Source organism: Nanorana parkeri, unplaced genomic scaffold (assembly GCF_000935625.1).
Source record: "Nanorana parkeri isolate BGI_ZX_2015 unplaced genomic scaffold, ASM93562v1 scaffold2888, whole genome shotgun sequence".
Lineage (NCBI taxonomy): Eukaryota > Metazoa > Chordata > Amphibia > Anura > Dicroglossidae > Nanorana > Nanorana parkeri.
The window spans coordinates 50034-64891 of NW_017309156.1; the positions used below are offsets into that span (position 1 = coordinate 50034).

The 14858-nt window shown below is 36.9% G+C and overlaps 1 protein-coding gene across 1 annotated transcript in view; it reads left to right on the top strand.

Annotated features, from left to right (window-relative positions):
* The window catches only part of LOC108802474 (cadherin-12-like), a gene marked incomplete at its 5' end in the record, with an annotated part of 53280 nt that extends 46709 nt beyond the window's left edge, over window positions 1-6571 (top strand). Inside the window, 2 exons of the mRNA XM_018574332.1 lie at window positions 2268-2519; window positions 5597-6571. Of these exons, the coding sequence (XP_018429834.1) occupies window positions 2268-2519; window positions 5597-6093 (749 nt within the window). The remainder of the gene's footprint in view (window positions 1-2267; window positions 2520-5596) is intronic.
* Between the last annotated feature and the right edge of the window lie 8287 nt (window positions 6572-14858).

Below are 14858 nucleotides of genomic sequence, written 5' to 3' on the forward strand. Positions count from 1 at the left end.
GCCACCTTTCTCCTTAACCATACCAGGTCATGTGCCCTCAACATGGAGAAGGTACCTTGCCAAGAATTTATCCTACATGGATGACTAAAGGGTACATAGTACCCCTTGCTACTCATTCACAAAATAAGTATATAAACCACAAACACACTGTTAAGAAAAGCAAGTCCCCTAATGTAAATCCAATGTCAACCATTTTGTTCAGTGTTGTAGATCCATCACCATTCATGATGAACAATGCTCCAATGACTTGACAATTGTTTTTGGCCCCATTATGTCAAAAGATACCAGGATCTTTTCACATTATCATACACAATTTTACATACTTTTCTGCTCTGTAATACACACTTTTGTGTATTACTGGTTTGGACTCTCATTAACTTCAATCGCAAATCTGGTTTGTAAATTCTGAATTTCCGTGGGTGGCAAATTCTTGAAGAGTTCAAACCAACAGCAATTAATCAAGCTTTTTTGAAGTATGTTCATCTTTAATTTTCATACCTGGGTCATGAAGTTTAAAATATACCCCTCTTCTTTCTGTAGAAAACAATTTCTTTCAAAATTATCTTTCTGGAAACACAGACAGTATGGGGGTGATTTACTAACCTAAACACACACACACACACACCAGGTGTGTGTGATTTTCACACAGCAAAACGTATTTATCAACCAAAAAGTCTCTAAAAGCATATTTCCACTAATGCCATATATGGAAAAATCATGCACATGATGCATATATAATGCTGCTTCACAGTTTAGACAAAAATGGTTAGCTCATGCATTTACATTCCTTGCATTCATCAACACAGGCAACACAACATAGAGCTAATTTACCCAACATCACCTTGGAATTTCTTCAGGGCTTTGCACAACACACCTGCTGGGTGTGTACACATTACAAAGGTGTTTAGATTCCACCCATAGATCATGCTGGGAGGGAACACACTGCAGAGGTGTATACACGTTCGTGGTGTGTTTATAAGGTTAGTAAATCAACCCCTATGTGTTGCATGACACTTCATGCAAATGTTCTACTATGGCAGCTCTGAATTGCTGTGAAGTAGTGACACTTCTTGGCAGTGAACAAATGACGGACAACTTACCAGTTTACTTTCCTAGCAAGATAGTAGTGGGACCACCCTTAGGCAGTGAATCAGGACTTCTGGAACCCCCTGTGACCTATTGTCATTAAGATTAAATTAGAATCCCATTTTGAGCACTCTGGCGCTTTTGGAAAGATTTTCCCTCTCTCTGTGATGTAATTTACCAAATAAGAGTGCAAGCAGTGAACTGCTTAATTTGTCCTTTACCAGCTCACAGAGAAAATTGTTTCATGGCAAAGCAAATTGCTGCTTCTAAGTGAACCTTGGCTTAGCATTAACAGATGCATTCTCTTCTGACTTAGCATGATCCCTATCTTACGCTTATCCCCATTTTAGGATTCATCATAGAGCAACACAAAATTAACTTGCATTTTGCTTAGTGTTCATGTCTAGCAAGCCATTTGATAGAATATCCTTTCCATGGCATATGTATATGTGTGTAGGTCTGCCTGGTGCGGTTTCATTTGTGTTAGGTCTATAAGCACCAATGTTCAAGAATAAACCCCTGCACGAACAAGCCCTAAATCAGGTTTTTATCACATTTGGACTTGAAAACCTCAGAGTATGTCACTTATCTGTCTTAGTGCACCATTTATTACTAAACATATTATCTTAAATACGCTGGAGGGGACAACTGAGACATAGCGATTAGAGCATCTTTTTTAGAAGTATCTTATGCCAAAAAAGAAAAGTAATGTCATGAAAAGGGGAAATTTCAAATGTACTTTGTTGTGTATAAATGTCACAAATAGCAGCATAGTGATAAATGGAGCTTCAGGAAAAAGGCCAAACACACTGATTCCTGTAAAAAAGTGTTCTGCACAGCAATAATTCAAAAACCTTAGAATTTCAGTTTGATAAAAAGAAAATCACTCTAAAAGGAGTCTTAAATGTTACAAAAGACAATATATGTTTTTTTTTCATATAGATTACAGTAAATAAGATCATTAATACATACCCTCCTAATGCATTCTTGTCATAAAACTGTAACATGTTTAAATTTAACATTTGATTAAAAGATACAGAGGCCTTTAGTAAAGGTTAAAAGAGTGGGATTTATTTTCATTTTAAGTTGAATGTAAAAAAAGATTGTGAAAGGAAAAAAAGTATGTTATTTACCAAATGTAACTAACATTAAAAAAATAACTGTATTTATTTATTTTTCAGATAACTCGGCTGGCATTGTTGCTCAGAGACATGGGTATAGTAGAAAAGAGAAAGAATTCTACTTTCTCCCAGTGGTGGTAGAGGACAGCAGTTATCCAATTCAAAGCAGTACAAGCACACTGACCATTCGAGTATGCAGATGTGATTCAAAGGGAGTAGTCCTTTCTTGCAATGTGGAAGCTATTTTTCTACCAGTTGGTCTAAGCACAGGAGCTTTGATAGCAATTTTACTGTGCATTATCATACTTTTAGGTGGGTTTTGACATATATATTTTCACCTATAGTTTAGATGAGCTTTATTGTAGAATAAACCATTTCCACACAATATATACTATATTTCTATATACTAGTTATACACATGCTGTTCAGTTTTAGCTATGCCTTTTTTTACATAGTTACATACAGTAGTTAGTTAGGTTGATAAAAGATGCACATTCATTAAGTTCAACCAATAGAGAAATAAAAATAATAAATAGAAACCCCCCATAAACAGAATCCTATGTCCACGTTTACCCCCAGAAGATCCAGAGGGAGGCTAAAACAAACCCTTAAAAGGCACGGTTCAATTTGTTTCAACAGGGGAAAACAATTTTTTCCTGATCCCCTAAAGTAATTGGATATTTACTGAATGAGCAATCGCTGGTCTTATTACTTATAAAATGTTAATGTCCAGTTATATGCTGTGCATTAAGGAATGCATTCAGATTTTTTTAAAGCAAATAACTGGGCTGTCTAGAACTAGTCCTTCAGGTAGCCTATTTGACATTTGCACACCTCTTACTGTAAAGAAGCATTTCTGTATGCAAAACGTGCTCCCTTTTCTTTTGCAATGACCTTAAAGTAAATAATTTTGCCCCAAGTCCACTGTTTAGACACTTTTTATGTTTATTCATGGTAATCATATCCCCCTTAAATGCCTCTTCACAAGAGAGAATAAATTCAATTCAGCTCAGCTTTCCTTATAGCTGAGTTCCTTCATGCCTCTTATTAGTTTAGTTGTTCTTCATCTGTTTTGTAAAGTGGTGCCCAAAAATTAACTGCATATTCCAGATGAGGTCTTTCTAATGCTTTTACATGGGCAATATTAGGTCTTTCTCTAGAATCTCTACCTCATGCAATACAAGAAAGTATTTTAAACCTATAAACCTTAACTTAGACATTAGCCATCTGTAGGTAACTGTGTCAAAGCTTAAGTATACTATATCCACAGCCAGTTATCTGTCCTGGTTATTGCTTACTTTCTCATAAATTAAAGTAGATTTGAGTCAAGGACCTGTTGCCTGTATCCTGTTCCTGCCTTGTACCCTGACTTGGACCTGACTCCTGACCCTTACCCCTGAGGTCTCTTGATCAGTGGCTCCCCCCTTGTTGTCCTGCTCCCCAAGGTTTGCCCTGTTGTCTCCTGGGTATAATTGTTACTTATATTTTTATATGTTACTTGCGGGTTGGTGGGGGTGCTTATGGTGGTAGCACAGTGGAGAAAGTAAGAGGAAATGGTTCACTTACTTTAAGAGGTGGTGGTGTTCTTCGAAGTAGCTAATAAGGTACAGGTCATAAGCATTATTTGGTGTGGTCACATATTTGGTTCTCCTGTATAGATAACTGCACAGGGTGTGGGGACACCCATGCATGGTATATTGACATAATACTAAAGCACAGGCCTCACTGCAAGGAAAGGCTAAATACCTCCCCAGACCAGCACCAGGTGGTGACTAATTGCTGGGGAGACACTCGCAGGTGAGCATCGGAACTTCAGGTTACAGCACGACAGTGCCACCCAGAGGTGGTCTGGTACCTGACAGCTACTGGCTGGAGACACCTGCAGGTGAGCTCTGGAACTGCAGGTTCTGGTTCCAGCACCACAGTGCCACTTTAAGGTGCTCCGGTCCCTGACAATTTGTTGACAATTTGTTTGACAACTGTGGCCTTTTGTGAAACCATGCTATCACTTATTATATTGTTTTTAAGAAAAAACTCACGTATGTGGTCTTTTGTCAAGCTCTGAAGTAACTTTCTGACTATAAAAGTTTCACTTACAGGTCTGTAGTTACTTGGTAAAGACTTTAATCCCTTTTTAAATATAAGCACCACATTGTCCTTGGTACCAAGCAAGTTATTAAACAATCTCTAAAAATTAGAAACAATGGTGTTGAAATAATAGATCTCAACTCCTTTGAGGACCTGTGGGTGTAAGCAATCTTGTCTAGGTACTTTGTTCACCTTCATTTTTTCTTTTTTGGCCAATCAGTTTTAAGTCGTTTGAGGCTGTGTTACTTTCATCCCCATTAGAGACTTGAGTTCATCCATGTTCTGTATACACGAAACTGAAGAAGGCATTTAATAGATTTGCCTTCTCTTTATCCATAGTCACCTATTCTGAGTTATCTTGTATGGGGCCTACATGCTTATACCTGATCTTTTTACTATTAATATATTTAACAAAATATTTAGGGTTTGTGTTTCTCTCTTTTATAACCTGCCATTTGTTTAGAATTTTAGTGATATTTATTTAACTATTATTTCTTATATTTTTTTATATTCTTTGTAACTTTCAAATGATGAAAGTGTTCTTTTTTTATATTTTTTATATGCCCTTTTCTTATTCTTTATTTTTTCAGCATTAGATGTAAGCCAAATAGGTTTTACTTTTGTACTATTAAACTTATTGCCTCCAGGGACATATTTTGCAGAGTGTTTGCAAAAAATTGATTTGAAACATTTCCATTTCTGTTCTGGGTTTTGATGTCAATATTTCCTCCCAGTAGAAGTCTTGCAGAGCAGCCCTAAGAACTAGAAAATGTTCTCTCCCAAAATTAAGTATATTTATCTTTCCAGTATGTTGTCCTTGTTTACAAATTAAGTTAAATTAAATCATATTATGGCCACTGCTACCCAGATTTTCTTTTATATGAACATTTATGCTTTGTTTGGGAGTATCAGGTTAAGTAGAGCATTTGTAGTTGGGACTTCAATAAACTGTACCATAAAATGATCTTGCATTAAGCTTTGAAATATCTGCACTGATATGTTGTCCCGCAAACTACCAGTAGAAGTAGTAGCCAACTCTTTGATAGCTTTTTATTTTATTGCTGCTGAGATCAATCTCACCCTTCAACTCTTATTTTCTTTTTCAACCAGATGTCACTATTCATTTATCCAAATAGGATTTCCAAATGTTTTTCACATTAAAAATGTGTTTGACTTAAATTTCTGAAGACAGACTTTTCAGGATTCATTACAACTTTCCAAATTTTCTAAAAAAAATATATATTATGCATGAAATTATTGAAGGTTCTGTACATTTATAGATTTTTTTTCCTGTTTTTTAGTTATTGTAGTACTCTATGTAGCATTACGAAGGCAGAAAAAAAAAGATGGCCTAATGACCTCAAAAGAAGATATAAGGGACAACGTTATACATTATGATGATGAAGGAGGTGGAGAAGAGGACACACAGGCCTTTGACATTGGTGCCCTGAGAAACCCAAAGGTTATTGAAGACAATAATGTCCGCAGAGACATAAAACCTGAACCTTTGTGTTTGCCTCGTCAAAAACCACCAGCAGAATATAACAGTGACATCAGAGATTTTATAAATGAAAAGCTTCAAGAGCATGATGTGGACCCAAATGCTCCACCATATGACTCATTAGCTACTTATGCTTATGAGGGTTCAGGATCTGTGGCTGAATCACTAAGTTCTATAGAGTCACTAAGGATGGAGACAGATGAGGATTATGATTTTTTAAGTGACTGGGGACCACGTTTTAAATTCTTGGCAGAAATGTTTGGGGAGGAAAACTATAATGCTGGCAATATTACTTAACTTATAGATTGAAAATGACCAACAATCAAGAAGCTTTATCAAGACTATGTAAAAAAAACAATTTTATACTAAAATGCTACAATATTTATCATACTGTCAGTTTTTGTTTGTTTCACAGCTGGAAGGTTGATCCTGTAATGAAATAAAAATGTTTTTGCTATTTTTCATTGAAACTGAGAAAACTCAGGTGTGTTATCTACAATTTACTGAAATGAAACATTGAGAATAAATGTAATTTATTGGCATTATGGTGGAAAGAGAGGAAGATTTTCTTAATTCCACTGAAGTGCCTGCTGAAGCCTTTGTCCTGATATATGAAGTGAAAATTAGGACAGAATTTTAAACACAAATGTGATGTCAAAGACATGGCAGAAGCAAATATTTTACTTACTATAGATATACCCAGCTAGTCATCATCTTGAAAAACTCTTGCATTTCAGTCTCTGTGATGTCTCTTCTTTCACATGTTCATCCTTTGATTGAATACTATGCAATCATCAGCAAAATAAAGTTAAAAAAAATCACAATAATGTATTTTAATAATATTTTGCTTTAGTATACAAAATAATGATATAGCTGCCGGCAGTATCTTATTGGAAAATATGTAAAGTATATGCTTACTGATGACAAAATAGAAAGTTTTTCAGCTATTGACTTTAAAAGAAACAATAAGGAAACAAAATTAGATGACATGTTAAAAATTATAAATAACAATCTGATCAAAGTATCACCTACCTTTTGATATTCAGAGCAATGCCCAAGGTACTTACATTTAAAGAAAACCTTTGCTATGATAAATATAGGGTTTCCAGTGCAAAACACTTTCTAAGAAAACTAGTGTCTGTTTGTATGTGGCTTTAATACTTTCTGAGTTACTGACCTGGAACAACCATACATATTGAAATATCAGAGTGAAGTCAGAACTACAATCTGATCTTCCAGATCTACCTATTAGTTCTAAGTGTGTGCTTCAGAAAGCATTATGATCATTGGATTAGCATTACAAATAGGCAACCTTTAACAAATATCAAAAACTAGAAATACTTTTCCAAAAGGTTGTCTGAACCATATATCAAGTAAAAATAAGGTGAAATAATTCAAAATACCACCCCCCCAAGCTTAGACCTTACAAACAGTGGGTCCCATGTGTGCATTTACACTTGCCTGAATTGTAAAGTACAGTGCACTTTACAGGACCATGCCCTGTTTACATTCTTTGCATTGCACTCAAAAAAAATACCAAGTCATTACAATCCTTATGTTGATGGCCTTCTAAGTATCTGCCTATAGCTAACCTAAATCCATTTACAATAGAAAATCTGCTGCTCTGAACTGAGAAGAGCTATTTGAGGTGTTCTTGTTCTTGGATGTGCAAACACACATTTATTTTGGAATACATTCTTTGGAGACACTTAAAATATGTTGGAACAATTCAAAATCTTAGATGAGCCTGAAGTATCTTATAACTCCTAAGTATAAACTCTGATCCAGGGGGCAGATAAAAGGAGCTTCTGGCATGCCTTCTTCAGTTTGCTGCCCTGATGGCCCTATTAGAATGGGTGAATTAAAAATATTGTTTAATATATAAACAATAGGTATTTGGTTTTACATAAACTAAATTGGTCTGTGAAGTACTAGAGTGCCAAAATGAAAAATCAGATTATACATTTTATGGCGTTGTGTTACTGAATTGACTCCTAGGGCAAAAGTATCAAAGTCAAATATTATATGTGTAATAAATGTGCTGGCAGTGTGGCTTAATAAGAAAATGTTGTTTATGAGAATGTCTTGGAGTAGATAATGACCACTGTGTGTATTTTTTCCATTAAACACATTAAAAGGCTCAGTATTAGAATTTTCTCAGGATGTGGCACAGCAGCATCAGGCCCAAAAGTGCCACTACTGAACCTTTTTTTGCGGGGGTGAAGTAACATAACAACCATATCATTACAATTGTCCATCCCTGGATTGAACAGGAGATGATGGCAAATGAGAAATCTAATAATAAATGTATTTTAAAACTGCAAGAAAACATAATTGATTTCTAAGCTTAAACTTAAAAGGATGACTGAAGAAAGCAACATAAATATTGTACCAATTATTTTTTGCAGTGGCATTATAGAACATCAACAGTATCAGCACTATCATCTAGCATGGAAGCTAAAGAGAAATTTTTTTCTTTTATATTTTTTTCTAGTATACTGCAGCACCACATCAACTATATCACAGCATTCACAATTAGCATGTTGAATCAGGCAGGAAGGCTAATGATAATGAAAAAATAAAAATATCTAAGGCACTATGTTGTCAATGGCCAGCCATGTCAGACCCAAATTAATAGGTTAAGATGTGATTCGCTACATAAGCTTTCACACCTACAAGTATCTAATTATGAGGATGCAATTACAAGATATTTTAGCTCAACACAACAGAATATGTATCGGTATAACTGTCGAACACAAAGGAAAATTATTAAACATGCAAAGACATGTTAGCAAAGTACATGGACAGTGATATATATATATGTATATATATATATATATATAAGACAAATGAAAGTACAGACATCTATATATGCGATGAGGGAAAACCTGTATATTTACAAGTTAAATATCATGTGAGGGCCCCATTCTAGTGGTCCAAAAGACTAACATTTCCCTCCAAAGCTTGGACTAATATGGACTGGATGTTTATCAAATGCCTTTTGTTACAGCATGTAACCCCTTTCTATGCAAATCTTTAATTTTCCCTCCAGATTCTGGAGGGAAAATTACAAATGTGCAGGTGTTTGTAGGCTAACTTCAGGTCACGATTGTATGTTTATGAGGGAAGACACCCTAATTGTTTATCTAAATACATGGATCCTTTGAATATATTTGCCAGAGACATACATTGTCTAGATAAACCATCCTGAAGCCTGTCTATTGTTCTTGTCGTGACCATTTGCAACTAACAGGTTACGCCTGGGCAGATCCATAATTTTATTAAAAATCCTCCTTTATTCAATCCCCCAGGACAGAAAATACATCTTTTTTTATTACTCCCATTCAGTCATCCAACAAAGAATATATTTAATTACAAAAACTAAATACATACAGGTGAAACTCGAATAATTAGAATATCGTGCAAAGTTCATTTATTTCACTAATGCAACTTAAAAGGTGAAACTAATATATAAGATAGACTCATTACATGCAAAGCAAGATCATTCAAGCCGTGATTTGTCATAATTGTGATGATTATGGCTTACAGCTCATGAAAACCCCAAGAACCCCAAATCCACAACCTCAAAAAAGTAGATTATTACATGCAATCAATAAAACAAGGATTGTACATAGAACAATATCGGACCTCTGAAAAGTACAAGCATGCATATGTACTCAGTACTTGGCTTGGGCCCCTTTTGCAGCACTTACTGCAATTACTTTTGCACGATATTCTAATTATTCGAGTTTCACCTGTATGTTCATGGAGATTGTACATAAACCTAATATGGTAACAATGTGGACTGAGTACATTGTACATTAACTGAAGAGATTTTGAAGGTCACTACATTGCAAAACCACTGGCTCCTCCCACTGGACCAGCGCTGACTTGCTGCTGCTCTCCCGCACAGCGCTGACTACGATCTCACCAGCGAGGCACATTGTGAGGCACCGGCCATCATCGAACAGTGAGTGAGGGCAAGCGGGGTCCCTATTAATAACATATTAATATTAGCAGAGGATAATTGTAAATCTATTGTCTGCAGTGTGTGCTCTATATGTGCAACATGTAGAGCACACACTGCAGACAATAGATTTACAATTATCCCCTGCTAATATGCATGGATTAAATGATCCATAGTACATAATAGTACATAACATGTAGTTGTATTATGGATCATTTAACCCATTCATGTTAGCCAAGGATAATTGTAAATCTATTGCTGCAGTGTACTCTATATGTAGTACATTTATACAGTACATATTCCCAATGCACTGCAGCAATAGATTTACAATTATCCTCTTTTAATAGTAATAGGTTAAATAACATGTACAACTACATGTTATGTACTATGGATCATTTAACCCATTCATGTTAGCCAAGGATAATTGTAAATCTATTGCTGCAGTGTACTCTATATGTAGTACATTGTACATGTATGTTAAACACGTCCAGTAAACTGCAGAGATAGATAGATAGATAGATAGATAGATAGATAGATAGATAGATAGATAGATAGATAGATAGATAGATAGATAGATAGACACACAAACAGGTATTTGTCATAATGTTATGAAGGTGAAAAGATACATATATAAATTATAATTGATTTACAAATGGCAAAACTATTTAGTCAATGACATAGTAACAGAAGAATTTCTGACATATAGAAAAGAGCATTGAAAAATATATGACTGTGATGAATGACAATGATATGTTGCTATATATGAAGTCAGAATGACCAAGAACTGTTAGTGAATATGAAATATGTCTTACCTGCAATGATGAAAGATGATGATGAAATTATTACACCTTGCTCTCCACCAATTCAAAGTGCCTGTGCCAACACAGCTCAGAATTTGAATGCAGTAAAGGCAGACTTGGAAATCAAACAGAATTTTAGGAGTCATTGGATTTCTGTTGGAACCAACTGGTATTTTTAGAAGTAAAATATGTAAAAATGTGCACATATTGCAGAGACGTATGTATATATACATACTGTATATACTGTATGTTAGGATGAGACTCATGTACGTACCAAAACTGAAAATCTGTAAGTGTTCAGACTGTTGAGCTACAACACTTCATCCACACATCCACGCTTCATATTAAATGCGGGTATCACAGACTACTTTTTGTCAATGCTTCTCATTTATTTGCAATATATTTAACAAATTGTAGTTACCAGGAGCAACAGTTTGGGGCAATAAAGCCTGCCTCTTACAAGTGTCCTGTGGTGCTGCATAGCCTTGTTTGATATACAGTATATACTGTATATATATTTGGATTTTGTTGTTACCATAAAATCCTTTTCTCACTGTCCATTGAGGGAAACAACTCTAAAGAATATTGAAATGTAGGGTAAGCAGTCCAAACAGAGGGATGGGCAGCAAATCTACTAAAGCACTAGCTCAACAAAAAAATAAGTGTAAAAGTGCACTTAAACAGCTGCCTGAAAAACTTTTCTATCAAAACTAGCATCAAAAGAGGCAGAAACATCAACTTAATAAACATTTTCAAATATGTGAACAGCAGACCAGGTTGCAGCCCTGCAATTTTGAGTAGCAAAAGCTTGATTTTGAAAAGTCCAAAAAGTACTAACTGCCCTAGTAGAACAATCAGATACCCTGTCCCGCAACTCATAAGCTTGAATTACAAGCTATTAAAGACTAGAAACAGTGGAGCTAGAGGTTGAACAACCTTTTCTAGGCATTTCTGGAAGAACAAATACAGGTGAAACTCGAATAATTAGAATATCGTGCAAAAGTTCATTTATTTCACTAATGCAACTTAAAAGGTGCAGCTAATATATTAGATAGACTCATTAACTATCATGCAAAGCAAGATAGTTCAAGCTGTGATTTGTCATACTTGTGATGATTATGGCTTACAGCTCATGAAAACCCCAAATCCACAATCTCAGAAAATTAGAATATTACATGCAATCAATAAAACAAGGATTGTACATAGAACAATATCGCACCTCTGAAAAGTATAAGCATGCATATGTACTCAGTACTTGGTTTGGGCACCTTTTGCAGCAATTACTGCCTCAATGCAGAGTGGCATGGAAGCTATCAGCCTGTGGCACTGCTGAGGTGTTATGGAAGACCAGGATGCTTCAATAGCAGCCTTCAGCTCTTCTGCATTGTTCAGTTTCAGGTTTCTCATCTTTCTCTTGGCAATGCCCCATAGATTCTCTATAGGGGTTCAGGTCAGGCGAGTTTGCTGGCCAATCAAGCACAGTAATCCCACGGTCATTGAACCAGGTTTTGGTGCTTTTGGCAGTGTGGGCAGGTGCCAAGTCCTGCTGGAAAAGGAAGTCAGCATCCCCATAGAGCTCGTCTGTGGAAGGAAGCATGAAGTGCTCCAAAATTTCCTGGTCGACGGCTGCGTTGACCCTGGACCTAATGAAGCACAGTGGACCAACACCAGCAGATGACATCCCTCCCCAAATCAACACAGACTGTGGAGACTTCACACTGGACTATCACCTGTAGAGTCCAAATGTACAAAGGAAGCTGTGGCTGGGAGATAAATCACTGGTAGCCCACATGACATCCAAATCCACGGCTGGGAGACATTTCCTTAAGATGAACAGGAGCTAGATAAATGAAGGTAAATGAAAAGCTGAGACTACCTTGGGTAAAAAGGAAACCAATGTTCTCAAAACAACCTTGTCCCTATGAAGAACCAAATAGGGTTCTTCGGGACAAAGCAGACAACTCAGAAACCCTTCTAGCTGAGGTAATGGACATAAGAAAAGCAACCTTTTGGTTTATAAAACAGATAAAATCAAGCTCAAGGCTCATGGAGGAAAAAGAGATCTAACAGGAGGAGCTACAAGTGTAACTCCAGAATAAAAATAAGAATTAAGGAGTTAGAAACAAGAGGACATTGGAAAAGAACTGGCAAGTCAGATGTCTGACTCTTTAATAGTACTTGGAGCTAAATGTTGATCTACCTCAAGTTAAGACAAAATTTAAACTATAGAAGAGCACATGTGAAATAACCACAAGGACACCAACAAAAACAAACCTTCCCCATACATTAAAACATCTAATAAATATAAGATCTGCAAGCCTTAAGCATAGTCAGAAAAATTGAATATGAAATTATATTGTCTTTCAACACTTCATCAGGCAGATGTGGAGAAAATAGGCAGATGTGGAGGAAGCCAGGGATTGTCTGCCAACAAATGTACCAAATCGGCATACCACGACCTGTGAGGCCAATCTGGAGCAATGTGAATGACTGGAATTCCTTTGGGTACTATCAACAGCCAATGTAATAGTGTTAGTGGCAGTAAAACATACATTAGTGTATACTGATCTCACAGCGCTGCTAAGGCATCCACCGCATGCGCCATTGGATCCCTCACTCAGTACACAAATGTGTCTATCTTCTTGCTGTGAAGAAAAGCCAGAAGATCTGCATCCTGCATTGCCCAGTGGTGACAAAGTTGTTGAAACACCTCTATGGGTGAGTCCATTCACCCAGATCCAGACATTGGAACCTGAAGATCAACACAATCCAAGATCAAATGTACTTATGTTGCCATAAATGGAACTCCAGGTGCCTCCTTTGGTGATTGATGTATGCCATTCCTGTAGCATTGTTCGACAGAATCCGAATTAGACACAAAAAGATGGGTTCAGGGAAACAATGTCAGATGAATCACTCTCAAATCAAGGAAATAAATCTGAAGCATGTATTCCTACGGAGGCCAACAACCCTGCAAAGACAGATGATCCAGGAAACGACCCCAACCCACAAGGCTGGTGAATGCCATGACAATCTTCCAAGTTATGGCAAGAAAACAACTTTACCATTGTCAATGCAGGGGATGTCAACCACCACAACAGAGATCTTGGCTGGGGCACTCAATCTGAACTTTTTGTCCAGTGATAGAGGAGACTTGTCCCACATTGTAAGAATGTTCCTCTGTAAAGTCCTAGAATTGAACTGAGCAAAAGTTACCACTTTGAAGGTTGACACCATCAATACCAGTATTCTCATGCAGGTTCTCAGCGCTGATACATACGCATTACACCGCATTAAGGAAACCAGAAAAAGAGACTGTGAAATGATCGCTCATGTGCAGTAGATAAAAACAAGTGTTTAATTCACAAAATATTTGCAATTTCTAGCCATGACTTCCAGCTTAACCCTTTCGGAATCCCAAATAAGGTGTGGTCATTTGAAACAATTCACGTATATTAGAGTTTCTTTAACTAGTCTTTGACTTTGGGTGTGCCACACCCTTGCAGATCTGCACAGATTGCCCCCGCAGATCTGAGTATGCGTTTAATGGCTTGTTTATGATCAAAAAATATCATGCTGATTCCGTGCAATTTGACACTAGCACAACAAGATCTACAGTTTAAAAAAAGATAATGTAGCAATGTTATTTTGCCATATTGTAAATATTCTGGTCTATGTACAGCAGATCAAATGGGTGCCCTTTGATCTGCATATGAGGTCAGTTAAAGGAACCTTGTATGATAAAACAAAATACATGAATTACTATTGTGTTCCCCCTTATTAATCCCTACAAACCTTTAGTTAACCGTAGTTAAACTTGATCAGCCCTAGTTAACTCCTTCACTTTTTTTTTTAAATTCCTCTGGGTTACTGTTAGAAGGTGGGGGAGGGGGAAGAGTGCTAGAGAGGTCAGCCCTGATCTGATTCACCCCAATAAATTTGCCAAGTTGCAGGATGTTGGGGACATCAGTTCAGGGGGGACTCTGCTGGAGCAGGACGCATCCTCTATCCGGAGGGGGAGTGACTGCTCCGGCGAGGACGGGAGCAGAATGGAGGGTCAGGAGAGGCAGATCCTGGTGGTGGGAGACTCCATCATCAGGCGGACTGACAGGGTAATATGTCATTGCACGTGTTCGACACATTGCGGAACGAATTGAGAGATTACTAGATGGGGTTGGGCACGACCCCGTTGTCATGGTGCACATCGGCACCAATGACAAAATAGGAGGAAACTGGAGTGTCCTAAAAAGGGAGTTCAGAGACCTAGGTGCTAGGCTGAAGGAAAGGACCTCCAC